The sequence below is a fragment of the Zootoca vivipara genome, chromosome 8, assembly GCF_965207765.1.
Source record: "Zootoca vivipara chromosome 8, rZooViv2.hap1.1, whole genome shotgun sequence".
NCBI classification, from domain to species: domain Eukaryota; kingdom Metazoa; phylum Chordata; class Lepidosauria; order Squamata; family Lacertidae; genus Zootoca; species Zootoca vivipara.
The window spans coordinates 15,102,156-15,117,170 of NC_142591.1; the positions used below are offsets into that span (position 1 = coordinate 15,102,156).

General features: G+C 43.7%; 1 protein-coding gene across 1 annotated transcript in view; it reads right to left on the reverse strand.

The window, feature by feature from the left end:
- The window catches only part of CDH18 (cadherin 18), a 564,188-nt gene that overhangs the window by 117,493 nt on the left and 431,680 nt on the right, over window positions 1–15,015 (reverse strand). The window contains exon 6 of the mRNA XM_035126031.3: window positions 13,189–13,483. Within this exon, the coding sequence (XP_034981922.3) occupies window positions 13,189–13,483 (295 nt within the window). The remainder of the gene's footprint in view (window positions 1–13,188; window positions 13,484–15,015) is intronic.

Here is a 15,015-nt window from a genome sequence, read left to right on the forward strand (position 1 = left end):
GTGGCTGGGGAGACCCAGCCAGATGGGCGGGGTATAAATTGTAAATTATTATTATTATTATTATTATTATTATTATTATTATTATTATTATTATTATACTATTTGGCAATTGCTCTCCAAAGTGTCAGACACAAATTGCATCCAACCAAGTCAGATGGGTAGGGTACAATTAATAAAAAAAATATTATGTATTTATTTATGTATTATTATTAGCAAGGACTGAATCTAGGACCTCTTGCATGCAAACAATGGGATCTATCACTGACCTATGGTAAAGGAGCAGGTAGGCAACCAGACTAGATTTACATTCAATCTGATCTAATAAGATACTTCTTATATTTTTATACACTGCTGTCCAAGAATGGGCACACTCTCCTTTGAATTCCCAGCCTGTAGGTTTAGATGCCACCTGCCAGGATCCATAGGGATTGAGCAGGTTAGGAATGAATGAAGTCAAGTTCTTGATCTCCTTTGACATAAGCTGGACAACGTTTCTAACGTTAACTTTTGACTGATTTGTCAAGGCTGTGTAAATGCTGTGAAGTATCCCTGAAAGAATTGCATCCAACTTTCTGGTCCATATATTCTGTCTTAAAAGGAAGGAAGGGAACTTCAAAAAGTGTCGCTTTTGGATCCTGAGTGCAAGGAAAAGAACCAGTGGCTTGCACCTCCTGCTGATAAGAGGGGAAAGAAGTGGTTTCACAACGGGCTCTTGATTTTGAGAATGACATTGATGTGCTCTTTAACAATCTCCTTACTAAGCAGATAATGACTGGCTGAAAAGGCAGAAGGGAATCATGAGTGAAATTAAAAGTGAGGAACTTATTAATAGAGAAGGATGGGTCTTTAATATAACACACACACACCACAAAACTAGCATTCTTTCCCCCTACAGCTTTTAATAATGGATTTCTTTGGAAGTATAGATTTTCAGAAGTCCTGAACGGCACACAGATTTCTAGAATGGATCACCTCCCCAGGAACTGAGGCAAAGAATTAGCTTCAAAGTCAGCCAGACAGTTGAAAAATGAGAAGTTGCGGGGAATGGAGGTAATGAGAAGGAAATATCTTGAGCAAATTATAATTGTGGAAGCTGCACGTTTTTGTCATTGGAGTCCAAGCCCAGCCTGAATAACCTGTGTACCTTCCTCTAAACATAGGAATAACCTTTTCCACATGCACTGTGCCATGATGAGCACTTGGTAATTCTCTCTCCCTTTTGCATTCCCACATAAAAGCAGCATGATTTTATTTTTTTTAAGTTCCTGGTGAGCAGCCATGTCCAGGCCTGAGGCATTACACTGGTTGTCTCAAAATGCTGCAGGCTTCCCTCTAAATTCTTTACCGATTTTGCCAGAGGAGCAACCTCCAAACGAACTTTACATGTCACTTTTAGCGCAGTCAAGCAAAAATCCCAACAGGATTTGTTTGGATACTCCTCCCAAGCAACAGTCAGGTGAAGTAACTTGCCCAAGACCTGCTTCTATGAATGGGAAGCTGCACTACAGCACAGCTGCCAAGTACCCCATTTTGCCCAGGAAACCCCCGTATTTTCTTACCGTTTCCTGCTGGTCTCCCAAATGGATTTATCTCCTGTAAATCCCCCGGAAAGCTGCTCCTGCCAGCGGCCATGTTTCTGGTGCCACTCTGCCCATTTCCAAAATGGCCGCAGTGCCAGAAGTCGCTTCTACGCATGTCCGGAAGTGCGTAGAAGCGGCTTCTGGCACCACGGCCATTTTGGAAATGGGCACAGCGGCACCAGACGTTGCTTCTACATATGTCCGATAGTCGCGTAGAAGCGACTTCCGGTGCCACGCCGCTGCTGGTCCCGGATTTTACAACCCGGAGCTTGGCAACTATGCACTACAGCTGCAGGATAATGTTACCTTCTAGTAGGCACCATGCTGAATATGGGCCATATGAACTGTATCTTAAAAAGGCTTAGTGCATCCAAGATGTGTCAGAGAACTTGCATGTTCTCTCCCTCCTGGTCGGTCTTTCGGGTGACTCAAAAGCCTTCTCCAGCCCAAAATCACAGCGACTGATGCCTCAGAGACATCAGCACACTTCAGGAACAGCAGAGTATGAGCAGTCAGCGTAACAGGCTCAGTAGCACAGCATTTTGGCTAAACTACTTTATTTACATATAATACACTCGGAGCACTCTAACTCAGCTCCTTCCTCTTCAGCATCAGACAGCAAAGAGAAAGGACAAAGGACAAAAATCCTACATCACGGAAACACAGTAATAAAAACATCCTGTCTCCGTTACTTCCCACAATGTGGAGTGAAAACATACACCGTCATGTGATAAAAACAATCCCATGACTGCAAGCACGGGGAAAGAATCATAACAAGATGATGCTATTCATGCAGGCCACGGAGCCTTCTGGAGAGCAATTTAAACAATCCCACCCTCCTCAATGTTACCCATGTTGCTGTTGCTGCAGCAAAATAGTTTTTGCACAGGGTGCTGTGTCTACAAAAACAAAATAGTTCAATAACTGTTTAGCCTTTGAGCTTTGGTGTGATATAAGTGAAGAACAAATTGGATTATGCCAGGCTCAGGGTCTTTAAGGTGGTGGCTCAACAGATATTGAATAATAATAATAATAATAATAATAATAATAATAATAATAATAATTTATTATTTATACCCCACTCATCTGGCCGGGTTCCCCCAGCCACTCTGTGCGGCTTCCAACAAAATATTAAAATACAGAAATTCATCAAACATTAAAAGCTTCCCTAAACAGGGCTGCCTTGAGATGCCTTCTAAAGGTCTGGTAATTGTTGTTCTCTTTGACCTCTGGTGGGAGGGCATTCCACAGGGTGGGTGCCACTACCGAGAAGGCCCTCTGCCTGGTTCCCTGTAACTTGGTTTCTCGTAGCGAGGGAACCACCAGAAGGCCCTCGGCGCTGGACCTCAGTGTCCGGGCAGAACGTTAGGGGTGGAGACGCTCCTTCAGGTATACTGGACTGAGCCCGTTTAGGGCTTTAAAGGTCAACACCAACACTTTGAATTGTGCTCAGAAACGTACTGGGAGCCAATGTAGGTCTTTCAGGACCGGTGTTATGTGGTCTCGGCGGCCGCTCCCAGTCACTAGTCTAGCTGCCGCATTCTGGGTTAGTTGTAGTTTCTGGGTCACCTTCAAAGGTAGCCCCACGTAGAGCGCATTGCAGTAGTCCAAGCGAGAGATAACTAGAGCATGCACCACTCTGGCGAGACAGTCCGCGGGCAGGTACTGAAGTCCCTTCTGCAAAAACTCTGACAAACCTATCCTTTATTGGAAAGGGTTTTCCCCCCATAAGGCTTTATATTATCGATTATCTGCAGGTTCTTATGCTTTGTATGTGAGGATGTTTAGCTGAGATTCCTGCATTGCAAGGGGTTGGACTAGATGGGTGTTGGGGTCCCTTTCAGCTCTACAATTCTATGTTCTTAATTGTCTGATGTTGTTTTGTGATTCATTTACCTGTTAGTTTGCAGTTTTGTTATGTAAACTAACTTAGGGGAATCAAGGTTGGTCTATAAATGACTTAAAACCAGCAAATAAATAAATAAATGACAACAACAGAAGGAGTGACAGAAAGGACAGCCATGACTTCAAGTTACAATAAAGGAGATTCTGACTAAACATCAGGGAGAACTTTCTGACAGTAAGAGCTGTTCAACAGGTGAACAGTCTTCTTTGGGAGGTTAACAACTCTCCTTTCATGGAGGTTTTAAAGCAGAGGGCTAGATGACCCCCAGCTCTACAATTCTATGATTATATGGCATTTTGAGCATTCAAATTGTTCTCTGTGAGATCCTCTGTAAAAGCACACATTCAAAACAATACCAGATGCAAAAAGAATACATTCTAGGAAGCAACATGAATGCTCACACTGGTTCAGGTGCTACAATAGGAAGCTGTTGCCACAAAGGCCCTGGTTTGGTTCTTCTATGCTGTTATAGCAACTGTGTTCCAGATAGAGATAAATTAGAAATATATATTGAAAGGAAATGTGCTTTCATTTGCAATGAGAATGATTGCACCTTTTATTTTGCACATAGCACATACTTATAAAGCTTTTTCTATATTGGTAATTTCCTAAAAGAAGACGAACAATATTTGCATGAACAATAATATAAATGACTATACAAGTGGTCTTTTGCACTTGCACCTACAACGGACCACCCAATCTGTGCATGCACAGTATATAATCACTGCATATTTCATATTTTCCAATATAATTTGTGGACGTTAATCTTTTCTTGGGAAGGGTCATTAGAAGAAAACAAATATTATTGCTGGACTTTCAGGTAAAGGGGGAAAATCATATTGGCTTGTATAAAATATGTATGTTTATAATATCCTACTCTTTTAATGAGTTGGGCACAATATAAGCAAAGTTAGGCACTTGTATAGGGATGCGGGTGGTGCTGTGGTCTAAACCACAGAGCCTAGGGCTTGCCAATCAGAAGGTTGGCAGTTCAAATCCCTGCGATGGGGTGAGCTCCTGCTGCTCGGTCCCTGCTCCTGCCCACCTAGCAGTTTGAAAGCACAACAAGTGCAAGTAGATAAATAGGTACCGCCCCGGTGGGAAGGTAAATGGCATTTTCGTGCACTGCTCTAGTTCGCCAGAAGCGGCTTAGTCATGCTGGTCACATGACCCGGAAGCTGTCTGCGGAAAAACGCTGGCTCCCTCAGCCTATAGAGTGAGATGAGCGTGCAACCCCAGAGTCGTCCGCAACTGGACCTAACGGTTGGGGTACCGTTACCTTTACCTAGTATATCCCTCCAATTTCAATTTCTTTGATCTGCTTTTTTGACAGGCCATATTTTACAGGATATGTTCTGAAGACACATCAAGCCAACACCTTGCTGAAGCTAAGCAGGTCAGGCTCTGGTCACTGCTTGGATGGTGACTGCCTGCAAACACCATGTCTTGGGTTCCATGATGAAAGAAAGGAAGCTGAGCTCCAAATGCAAGAGCATACATAAATAATAAATATATGTGGCAACATATATCCTGAGTTTTGATGATGTACCTACTCTTGGTAAGAAAGAAAGATAAGAGGACACTCAGTCTAGAGACTCAAAGTGCCTTCATAATTATTTTATTCCCAGAAAGCAGTTCTGTTAATTCCAGGAACTCACAAAAAATAAAAATAAAAATTTTTACTGAGTTCTCTTATACCATTCCCAGAAAACCTACTTATAAAAGAATTGCTTTGAGGAATCATTTATCTTTAAGGTAGGCACAAATATTTTGAATGCAGGAAGTTTAATTATTCATTTGAAACATAAAGCAAATGACTCCCATCACTATTTATTAACAGCTTCATCTGAGAGACAAGTAACAGCTCTGCCATGGAGGAAGACAAGGGAAAATCAATTAGACTAATTAGATACGCAGCAGAGGGCCGAAAAATGAAGTCCAAAAGGAAATTGTAAGCAAAGAACATTATTACAAGTGACCCAAGTCTCAGCCTGTTGGTGGCACTTTGTATTCCTCTGTTTCAGTCCTAAACTTAAGACTCTGTATGAGATTTGGAAGATTTAACATTTTTGATTATAGCAGAGTTGTCCTCTCACCCACCAAACACACAGTCTTCTCTCTTTACACTCCTTATGTTTTTGTTTGTAGGAAGAGATGCTGGAGAAATTCTAGGCATCCATATTATGAGACAAACCTGCCTGATCTGCATCTCCTGGATTAATTCACAGTTCAAAAAAGTTCCTGCTCAGCATCCACACTCCCCGATAAAGTTCTACTAAGTGGTATGAGCAGTCTACCTTTTATATCTTTGGTGTTTTTAAAACAGCAATAGCCAATTGAAGCTCTTAGGAAGTAGGCCAAAAAGTGGGCCATAAATGACTCCGAGAGTAACGTTGCGACGAAATGCTGTCCAGAATAGAGAATATTTGAAACACTTGAAAATACTCCATCTTTATGCTGTGCTACTTTTCAAAGTTGTTACAATATATAAATGTTGTGCATCAACCCACCCCCAGGAGAATAAAGACACAAGGACACAGAATTTAGGTTAATGTTAATGGGCAAAATTTAGGCCACAACTTTATTGGTTACAGAATGTGAGCGGTCTTGACTTAGACATTGGTATCAACAATGGTACCTGACTCCTGCCTGCCTTGCCGGAAGTCTGGAAGGGTTAACCACCAGTAGGGGGAGCTCCGCCGATGCAGATAGACTCAAGCCCCCTGGGTTTCCCCCTGGGGTTGTGGCATGGCCCTAGCCCCTCCCTGGGCTTCGGACAAGATCCACACCCCCAGATTCCTTTAACGGAATACCCTTACGCATGTGATGGCCACACTTTCTCGAAAGAGGAGCTTCTAGAGTCATGCCACAGTTTAAATTGGTGCCAGGCCATGCCCCCACAGCACTCTGATTGGCCTTCCGGCGAATGGCGTGGTCGGGCCACCCTTAACGTGATGCAGGATGCTAACCCACACCATGCTGAGGCAGGGGTGCGACCTGGTGGTCCGAGCGCAACCCAGTCCCACTCGGAAGCGGAAGCGGTTTTTTTGTACCCTTTTCATTATTCCTTTTGGACTTACTTATCAGACTTCATTGTGTTTATATGTGGTCATTTTGTATTTGTGTTGTAAACCGTCTTGTAATCTTTGAATGAAGGGTGGTATATAAATTTAATTAAGGATAAGGATAAAGAATAAGAATAACTGGTAGTCGAAACAAACAAAAAAAATCCTTCCAGCAGCACCTTAAAGACCAACTAAGTTTTTTATTTTGGTATGAGCTTTCGTGTGCATGCACACTTCTTCAGATACACTGAAATAGAAGTCCCCAGATGCTTATATATAGAGAAAGGGTGGGGAGGGGTGGTGGAAATGGGTGATTGACTGACTGATAGCTGTTGACTGTAAACGCCTGCAAATGGTCTTGCATGAAAAAGCAAACCCTCACCGTGATCAAATCCCACTCGGAAACCTATGTTCCCGCTGTGGAAGGACATGTGGATCCAGAATTGGCCTCCACAGTCACTTACGGACTCACTGTTAAAACCGTGTTTATGGAAGACAATCTTACTCGGCTACGAGTGATCGCCAAAGGTAAGAGAGTTACAACCAGCACAAAATGGCTGCCATAGGCAACAACAAAAAGAGGTGATGGCACTCCATACTGGTGAGTACCACCATGGGAAAGGACAGGCTATAATACTGTCTACATGTGTTTGCCTTTAAATACATTTTGGTAGATTCAACTGGTGCCAAATACTATACAGCTAAATGGTTACTAACACCTCTTCTGCACGTTTAACTCTAGTTACCAGCATATTACAAGGTATAATTTAAAGTGCTGGGGGATATCATTAAAACCCTAAATGGTGTGGAACCTGGTTATACCTATATGGGCATGCCTGGACCTGGATATTGGTGACATATGCCTCCCTTGAACGTCCATCATTAAGTTCATTCAGATTGGCAGGCACAAGACACAAGGCCTTTTCACTAGCTGCCCATCATTGTAGAAATTTATCCCACGTGGAATGAATCCGAATCTTTCTTTGGTTGAATTCAAGCAGGGGCACAGGATCCCCACTCACAGTTCAATTGTTTTATATCTTATGTCTTGAATTCATATTCTTTTCATTTTCTTTCAACCCAGGTTTGACCATGAAAGAAATGCAAGAAAAGAGGCGAGACAGGAGAGGGACACCAGTTCTTTAAGGCCAGAATGAAGTAGCAAGCTACCTTTGAAGGTGACCCGGAAACTACAATTAAGCCAGAATGCGGCAGCTAGACTGCTGACTGGGAGTGGCCACTGAAACCATATAACAGTGGTCCTGAAAGACCTACATTGACTCCCAGTACATTTCCAAGCACAATTCAAAGTGTTGGTGCTGATCTTTAAAGCCCTAAATGGACTCGGCCCAGTATACCTGAAGGAGCGTCTCCACCCCCATCATTCAGCCCGCCACTGAGGTCCAGCTCCGAACATCTTCTGGCAGTTCCCTCACTGCGAGAATTGAGGTTACAAGGAAACAGGCAGAGGGCCTTCTCGGTAGTGGCGCCTGCCCTGTGGAATGCCCTCCCATCAGATGTCAAAGAAATAAACAACTATCTGACTTTTAGAAGACATCTGAAGGCAGCTCTGTTTAGGGAAGTTTTTAATGTTTGATGCTTTATCATGTTTTTAATATTCTGTTGGGAGCCACCTATTTATTATTATTATTATTATTATTATTATTATTATTAGGCATTCATATCCTGGTGGAATGAGCCTGATCTCTCCTGTTTGGTGTTCTTGCTGGAATAGCAGTTGGAGACTCTTTTGAACCTGGACAATCAATGGGGATATAGATGTCACTGCCAGGTCTGTCTTGCATACTGTTGGGCTATTCAGTTTCCCTTGTAATGTCATCTCAGGACATTTCTCACCATAAGATCAGCGATGTAATTTTTGCTGAAAATGCCAAAAACGGACTTTAAATATATGAAGAATTCTAAGTCCTCAGTTTGGTATATTAAAAATAAATCCGGCCATAAAAGAACTGCTTATCTCTAGGAATTAACCTCCCCCCACCCTCGGTTACATATGCATTTACTAAGCTTAGATTTCAAACTATGCCCGCAGAATATCTGACCAGTAAATTCTTTAATAAGCCAACAAATGACTGCCTTTGTGTCTGAGGATCAGGCCAGATTGAAGACACGGAGGCAGCATGCTCTATGTCCTCTATTGCCCTGTATACTGCTCACCTAGGGAGTAATTTCCCTCTTCCTTTCAGAATTTACTGGAAGAGAAAACAAATAATTTCAAAATTAGATGGCTGCTGGGTGATCCATTCAAGTTTGTTACCTCTAGGTAGAGGGAAGGGGAATGCTTCCTTCTATGCAATATGGTTTGATTTTATTTGGTACGTGCAATTCATTGGATATGGCTTTCACCCATCAAGAATGCATGGAAGACTGTGGAATGACACTTTCAAATTAATTACTTTATCAATGATTGTGAAAACATGGAGCTGAAAATAAGTTATGTCTTATTAGAGGCAAATCCGCACTCTGGAAAGGGAGACTGGCAGGGAAATGTATCCGTTGTAATAATTATGTAATTCTTTTTAAATTTGAATTCAATAAAAATGTGTGTTTATATATATATATATATATATATATATATATATATATATATATATATATACAGTAGGGACCCAGGTGGCTCTGTGGGTTAAACCACTGAGCCTAGGGCTTGCTGATCAGAAGGTCGGCGGTTCGAATCCCTGTGACGGGGTGAGCTCCCGTTGCTTGGTCCCAGCTCCTGCCAACCTAGCAGTTCGAAAGCACGTCAAAATGCAAGTAGATAAATAGGAACCGCTACAGCGGGAAGGTAAACGGCGTTTCCGTGTGCTGCTCTGGTTTGCCAGAGGCGGCTTTGTCATGCTGGCCACATGACCTGGAAGCTATACGCTGGCTCCCTCGGCCAATAATGCGAGATGAGCGCGCAACCCCAGAGTCGGTCACGACTGGACCTAATGGTCAGGGGTCCCTTTACCTTTACTATATATACAGTAATACCTCGGGTTACGAACGCGATCCGTTCCGGATCGCAGTTCGTAACCCGAATAGTTCGTAACCCGAACGCGATGGGCGCCGCCATTTTGCGCATGCGCAAAGCGCGATTTTTGCGATTTTCGCGCTTTGCGCATGTGCAGATCGCGCGATCGCGCGCGCGCGGCGAAAACACTTCCGGGGTTGCGCAGTTCGTAACCCGAACTGTTCGCAAACCGAGGTGGTCGTAACCCGAGGTACGACTGTATATATTACTCCTAGGCATGATGGCTATTTTCTACATCCGTTTCCAGAGGCAATATGCCTCTTAATACCAGGTGCTAGGAATCACAGGTGGACAGAGTGTTCTTCTGTTACTGCCTTTGTCCTTCACACAGGCATTTGATTGGCCAGTTTGAGAACAGAATGCCGGGCAAGATGGACCACTGTTCTAATCCAGAAGTCTCTTCTTATGTTCTCATGTTCGCTGTGAGTCCTGGAAGACCTGCCCCCTAGCTTCCAGGCCTTTCTCCACCTAGCTTGGAGGACAGGACCCTGATTGACTTCTGCTACAAAAGCTGAGTCTGTCGAAGAGGCCAGAGGACATCTTGCCTGTGTCTTAGTGCAGACCCAGGTCATTGAGCCTGAGCTTCCACAGCTGCCGCCTGCCTTGAACCAGCATTGCCAGGATTGGCAGCAACAGCAGCAGATGCGTTCTATGCTTAAGATTTTATTTTCTTGCCAGTTGTGCTGTTTTAAATGTGCCTTTTATATTTGACTCCCTTTAGCAATGTTTTATTTTGAAACGTTTAAGTTTCGGGTTAGTTATGTTGCTTTGAATGTATACTTTATAGTGGACTTTCTTCAGTAAAGTTTTATTTGATTTTTTTTTAACTGTTGTAAACAGCTTTGATACTTTTTTCTTTAAAAAATGAAGTGGTATAGAAAGTAAAATAATAATAATAATAATAATGATAATGATAATGATAATGATAATGATAATATTTAATAATGATGATGATGCTTCCCTTCTGTGCCTTGAGAACCTGTTCTGCTTGGCTATTGATAATCCAAGTGTTTTCTGCGTGGCTTTGGGTGGTCATAGGCAACCATTTGAACATACAGTGGAACCTCGGTTTACACCTACCTCTGTTTATGAACGCCTCCGTTTACGAACGCTGCGGACCCGGAAGTGTTTACATCTGGGTTCCGCGCCACCGGATGCGCAGATTGCTTCTGTGCACCTCACGCATAAGCTGAAGTGATCTGCGCAGCGTGCGCGTGCGCAGAAGTGCTCTATTGGCACTGCCTTCGGGGAGCAAATGCCTCCGTTTACGAACACCTCCGTGGAATGGACTGCATTCGTAAACCGAGGTTCCACTGTACATTTTATTATATCTGCTCTAATGTTAGGCAAATACAGTGGTACCTCGGTTTTCTAACATCTTGGAAGTTGAACGTTTTGGTTTTCGAATGCCGAAAACCCGGAAGTAAATGATTCCATTTTCAAACGCACCCCAGAAGTCGAATGGCTTCCGCCGAGAGTTTTTTCTTCAATTTTCTCCATTAAATTTGCAGACCACTATTTGTGCCTTGGTTTTCGAATGTTTCGGAACTCCAACGGTTTTCCAGAACAGATTACGTTCGGAAACTGAGATACCACTGAGCTTATTATCACTTGATGCAAAAACAAAGAATAACAAAGCAAGCCACCCCAGGATTTTTTTTAAAAAAAAATCTCAATTATCTGCATAGCGGATATCTTCATCTGCACTTGCTGCACAGCTTGATAAAGCTAACTTGGTTCGTCTACACAACAGGACACCTGCAAACTAATTGGGCCATTGTACACACCTTATGTGGAAATGAACAAGCTCAGCAATTTCCTTGCTCATAGCAAGTTTTATCTTTTATGACATTACCATACCATTCACATTTCTCTTTCCTCCCTACCAGGCATAAACAAATGTTGATGTTGTCTGCCACAACAGACGCATTAGCATGAACAATCATCATCGTTACCATCATTGTCATTCAGAGTGATGACAAACCATCAAGGTGTATGTAGGCATCTCTCTCACATGCATATAATCAAAATGCTTATGAGAGGCCAGCAATTCAGTTCACTCTGATAGTCTCCCAAGGAGCTCTTTCAGCTACATTTAAAACTAACCAACCTTGGCCAGACAGCCCCTTGCTCCTAAAACAGATAGAAAGAAATAATGAGCCAATCAGGTACATTGCATAAATGCCCTTGGGAGGTTTGTGGGCTTCTAATGGTTCTCTATGAAGGGCCACCCTCATCAACCCTTTCACCATCAGGCAAGCAGGAAAACCTGAGACCAGGCAGGATTAAATTCCAGAACTGCTTTCTGCGGGAAGACCAGCAACGCCACTTCCCTCCCTGTTGCTCCTCACTACTATGCAGCAAGCAGAAAATACTGACTTTATTGGGCCAGTCTAGCTCTCTTCTGTCTACTGACAGCTACTCTCGTAGGCAGGGGTCAGCAAACTAAGGCCCGGGGGCTGGATACGGCCCCCCCAGGCTCATAAATCTGGCTGTGAACCCTGCCGCCACCCCGGTCAGTCCCCACAAGCTGCGGACATCTCACCGTGCGGGAACTGACTTCTGAAATGCTGGCACGGCTTCTGGGCAGGCGGCGATACTGACACGGCTTCGGATTGGCTGCAGGAAGTTCCTGCAGCCAATCTGAAGCCTCGCCGCCCACAGCTGAGGTAAACCCAGCGCGGCCACAGACGGAGAGGCCGGTGGGCGGGAGGCAGGTCTGGGCCGTGCCATGGGCATCCTGCCGGGTGTGTCGCAGGGCTTCAGCTGGAGCTTGGCGCGCCTGCTAGCCCTGTACCTGGCACCTGGCTTGGCACTGCTGCTGCTGGCGAGCTCAGCGACCGCGCTGGAGCAGCTGGAGGGTGAGCTATGCACCGCCTGTCCAGCACTCCACATACGCGGCCTGCCTGCTGACCTGGCCTCGGACAACAGGCCACAGTGCCTGGTGCACACCACCTGGGAGCTCCACGGGGATGGGCCAATGGAGTGGCTGCTACTCGTCAACAATGCCGGTGAGCGGGCAGTGCCGAGACATACTCCTGAGCACACACAGAGTGTGTTCCTGCTCCAAGTCTGGAGGCAGCTGCGGGACCGGTTTGCAGGGTATTTATATTTTTCAAACTATAGTCCAGCCCCCCACCAAGGTCTGAGGGACAGTGGACCGGTCCCATGATGAAAAGGTTTGCTGACTCCTGCTCTAAGGTGTGACTGTTTCCCCCCTGTTCTGCTACCTACAGCCCGTTTAAGTAGAGATGCCAGGGATCAAGGGGCATTAAGCAGAGGGGAGAAGGAGAGAGCATGGAGATGCAGTGGTGACAACAGCCTCTCATGTTCTGCCTGCTTTGTAGCTGCAACAAAACATGGGATCCTTGCCAGTAAAGGAATCTAAAGGAGCCGACAAGCTTCTAAGAAGATGATGGGTAATATGTAGCGCCTTCCAAATGACCCTTATGTCACAAACAGCACAAAGGAACTAATGCACACCATTGCAAGCACATTGCTCTAGGTATCTCAAAAAAGCAAGCAAAACCACCTGCTCAATGACAGGAGAAAGCCCACAGAATCAAGAGCACAGTAACACAGATCCCCATTTATTCTCCTTACCCATATCAGACATCTCTGGCACGGTAACGATGTAAGGTCCATCTGTGAATTTTGGTGCGTTGTCATTGATGTCTTGTACTTTAATGATAAACTCCGATTCAGGTTCAAGTGGCTTGTTTGTCCGTCTGTCGATGGCTTGCGCATGCAGCACATAGTGGGTTTTCTTTTCTCGGTCTAGGCTTTTGGTTGAATGGATGTCTCCCGTCGTGTCGTCAATAGTAAAGATAGTCCCAGCCCCTTCACCTGTAAGGATGTATTTGACTGATCCATCGCCTTTGTCAGAATTGGAATGCAGCTGTAAAAGAAAATGAAAAGAAGGAAAGGAAAATATGCATTACATGTAATATCATATTTCATCATGGTGCAGGCTTGTTTGGTTGGTTGGTGAGGGAAAGCAATTCACTGCTCAAGGGTAGGAACTGTCCAACTTTTGCCAGGATGGGCCTCCTGAACTGAAAGCAACCCCCATTAATTTGTCAGACTATCAGAAATACGACAAAGGCAAGTTCCCTGGCAGGGCTAAGTTTTGTCCTTAGGTTAGGCTAAAAAAAGGAGGTAAGCAAAGTCGCAAGATCACATAGCTTGTATGTGATCCATCCATACATGTATGTATACATACATGTATGTTTGAAAGATACATACATATAATAATAATAATAATAATAATAATAATAATAATAATAATAATATTTATACCCCGCCCATCTGGCCAGGTTCCCCCAGCCACTCTGGGCGGCTTCCAACAAAACATTAAAATACAGAAATCCATCAAATCTTTCAAACATACATCTTTCAAGAGATGTTTGAAAGGGATTAGCTCTTTAGAAACAGGGAATTGTCCCAATGACTCCAAGCACAGATGAGCATTATTAGTTGAAACATTTTTTTCTTTTCTTTTCTTTTCTTTTTTAAAAAAATCTTTCCAGTAGCACCTTAGAGACCAACTAAGTTTGTCATTGTTATGAGCTTTCGTGTGCATGCACAGATACAACACAAAAGCTCATACCAATGACAAACTTAGTTGGTCTCTAAGGTGCTACTGGAAGGGATTTTTATTTTATTTTGTTTCGACTACAGCAGACCAACACGGCTACTACCTGTAACTAGAGCATTATTAGTGTGAGCTTACAAATTCCTTCCCTACCAACGGTCATTGGATATTGTACTGAAACTGTATGAGTGATTGATAAGCATGGTGGCTTTGAGCTCAGCTCAGCTGCGATACAAACCGGGAAGGGCCAGAGAACGGCACTCACTGGTCTCTCCACACCTCTCTAAGGATACAATGTTCATACATGGAGTTGTATAGAAAAGGAGGTGCTTGGCAATATAAGGTCACAAAAGCAGGGGGGTTGAAGTGGAAGATCCTGGAAAACAGCACAGTTGGCAGGATAATAACTTGAAGAGCAGAACTCCACACCCAAACCTTCCATTGTGGGTCCCACTTGTTGGTCACTAACTGTGATATAGTTCAGTAATACTAATGAGGAGTGTCAGAAGTAGATGTCTCTGTTTAAAGTAAACTCTTTCTATGGTCCTGAGCACTAAAATGACCTATGGATTTATTCTAGACCAGTGTTTCCCAAACTTTGGTCTCCCACTGTTTTTGAACAACAATTCCCATAATTCCTGACCATTGGTTCTGCTGGCTAGGGATGACAGCTGGAGACCCAAGTTTGGGAAAGCCTGTTATAGATTATGATTTTTTTTTGTCCTTAGTAAAACTCAAAAATTCTGTCCATGTAATAGGAGATTCCACACTTTGACATTACGGTACTTCTGTCTTCTGGATTTTAAATGCTATGCCCCTCATTTTCCATGTACCGT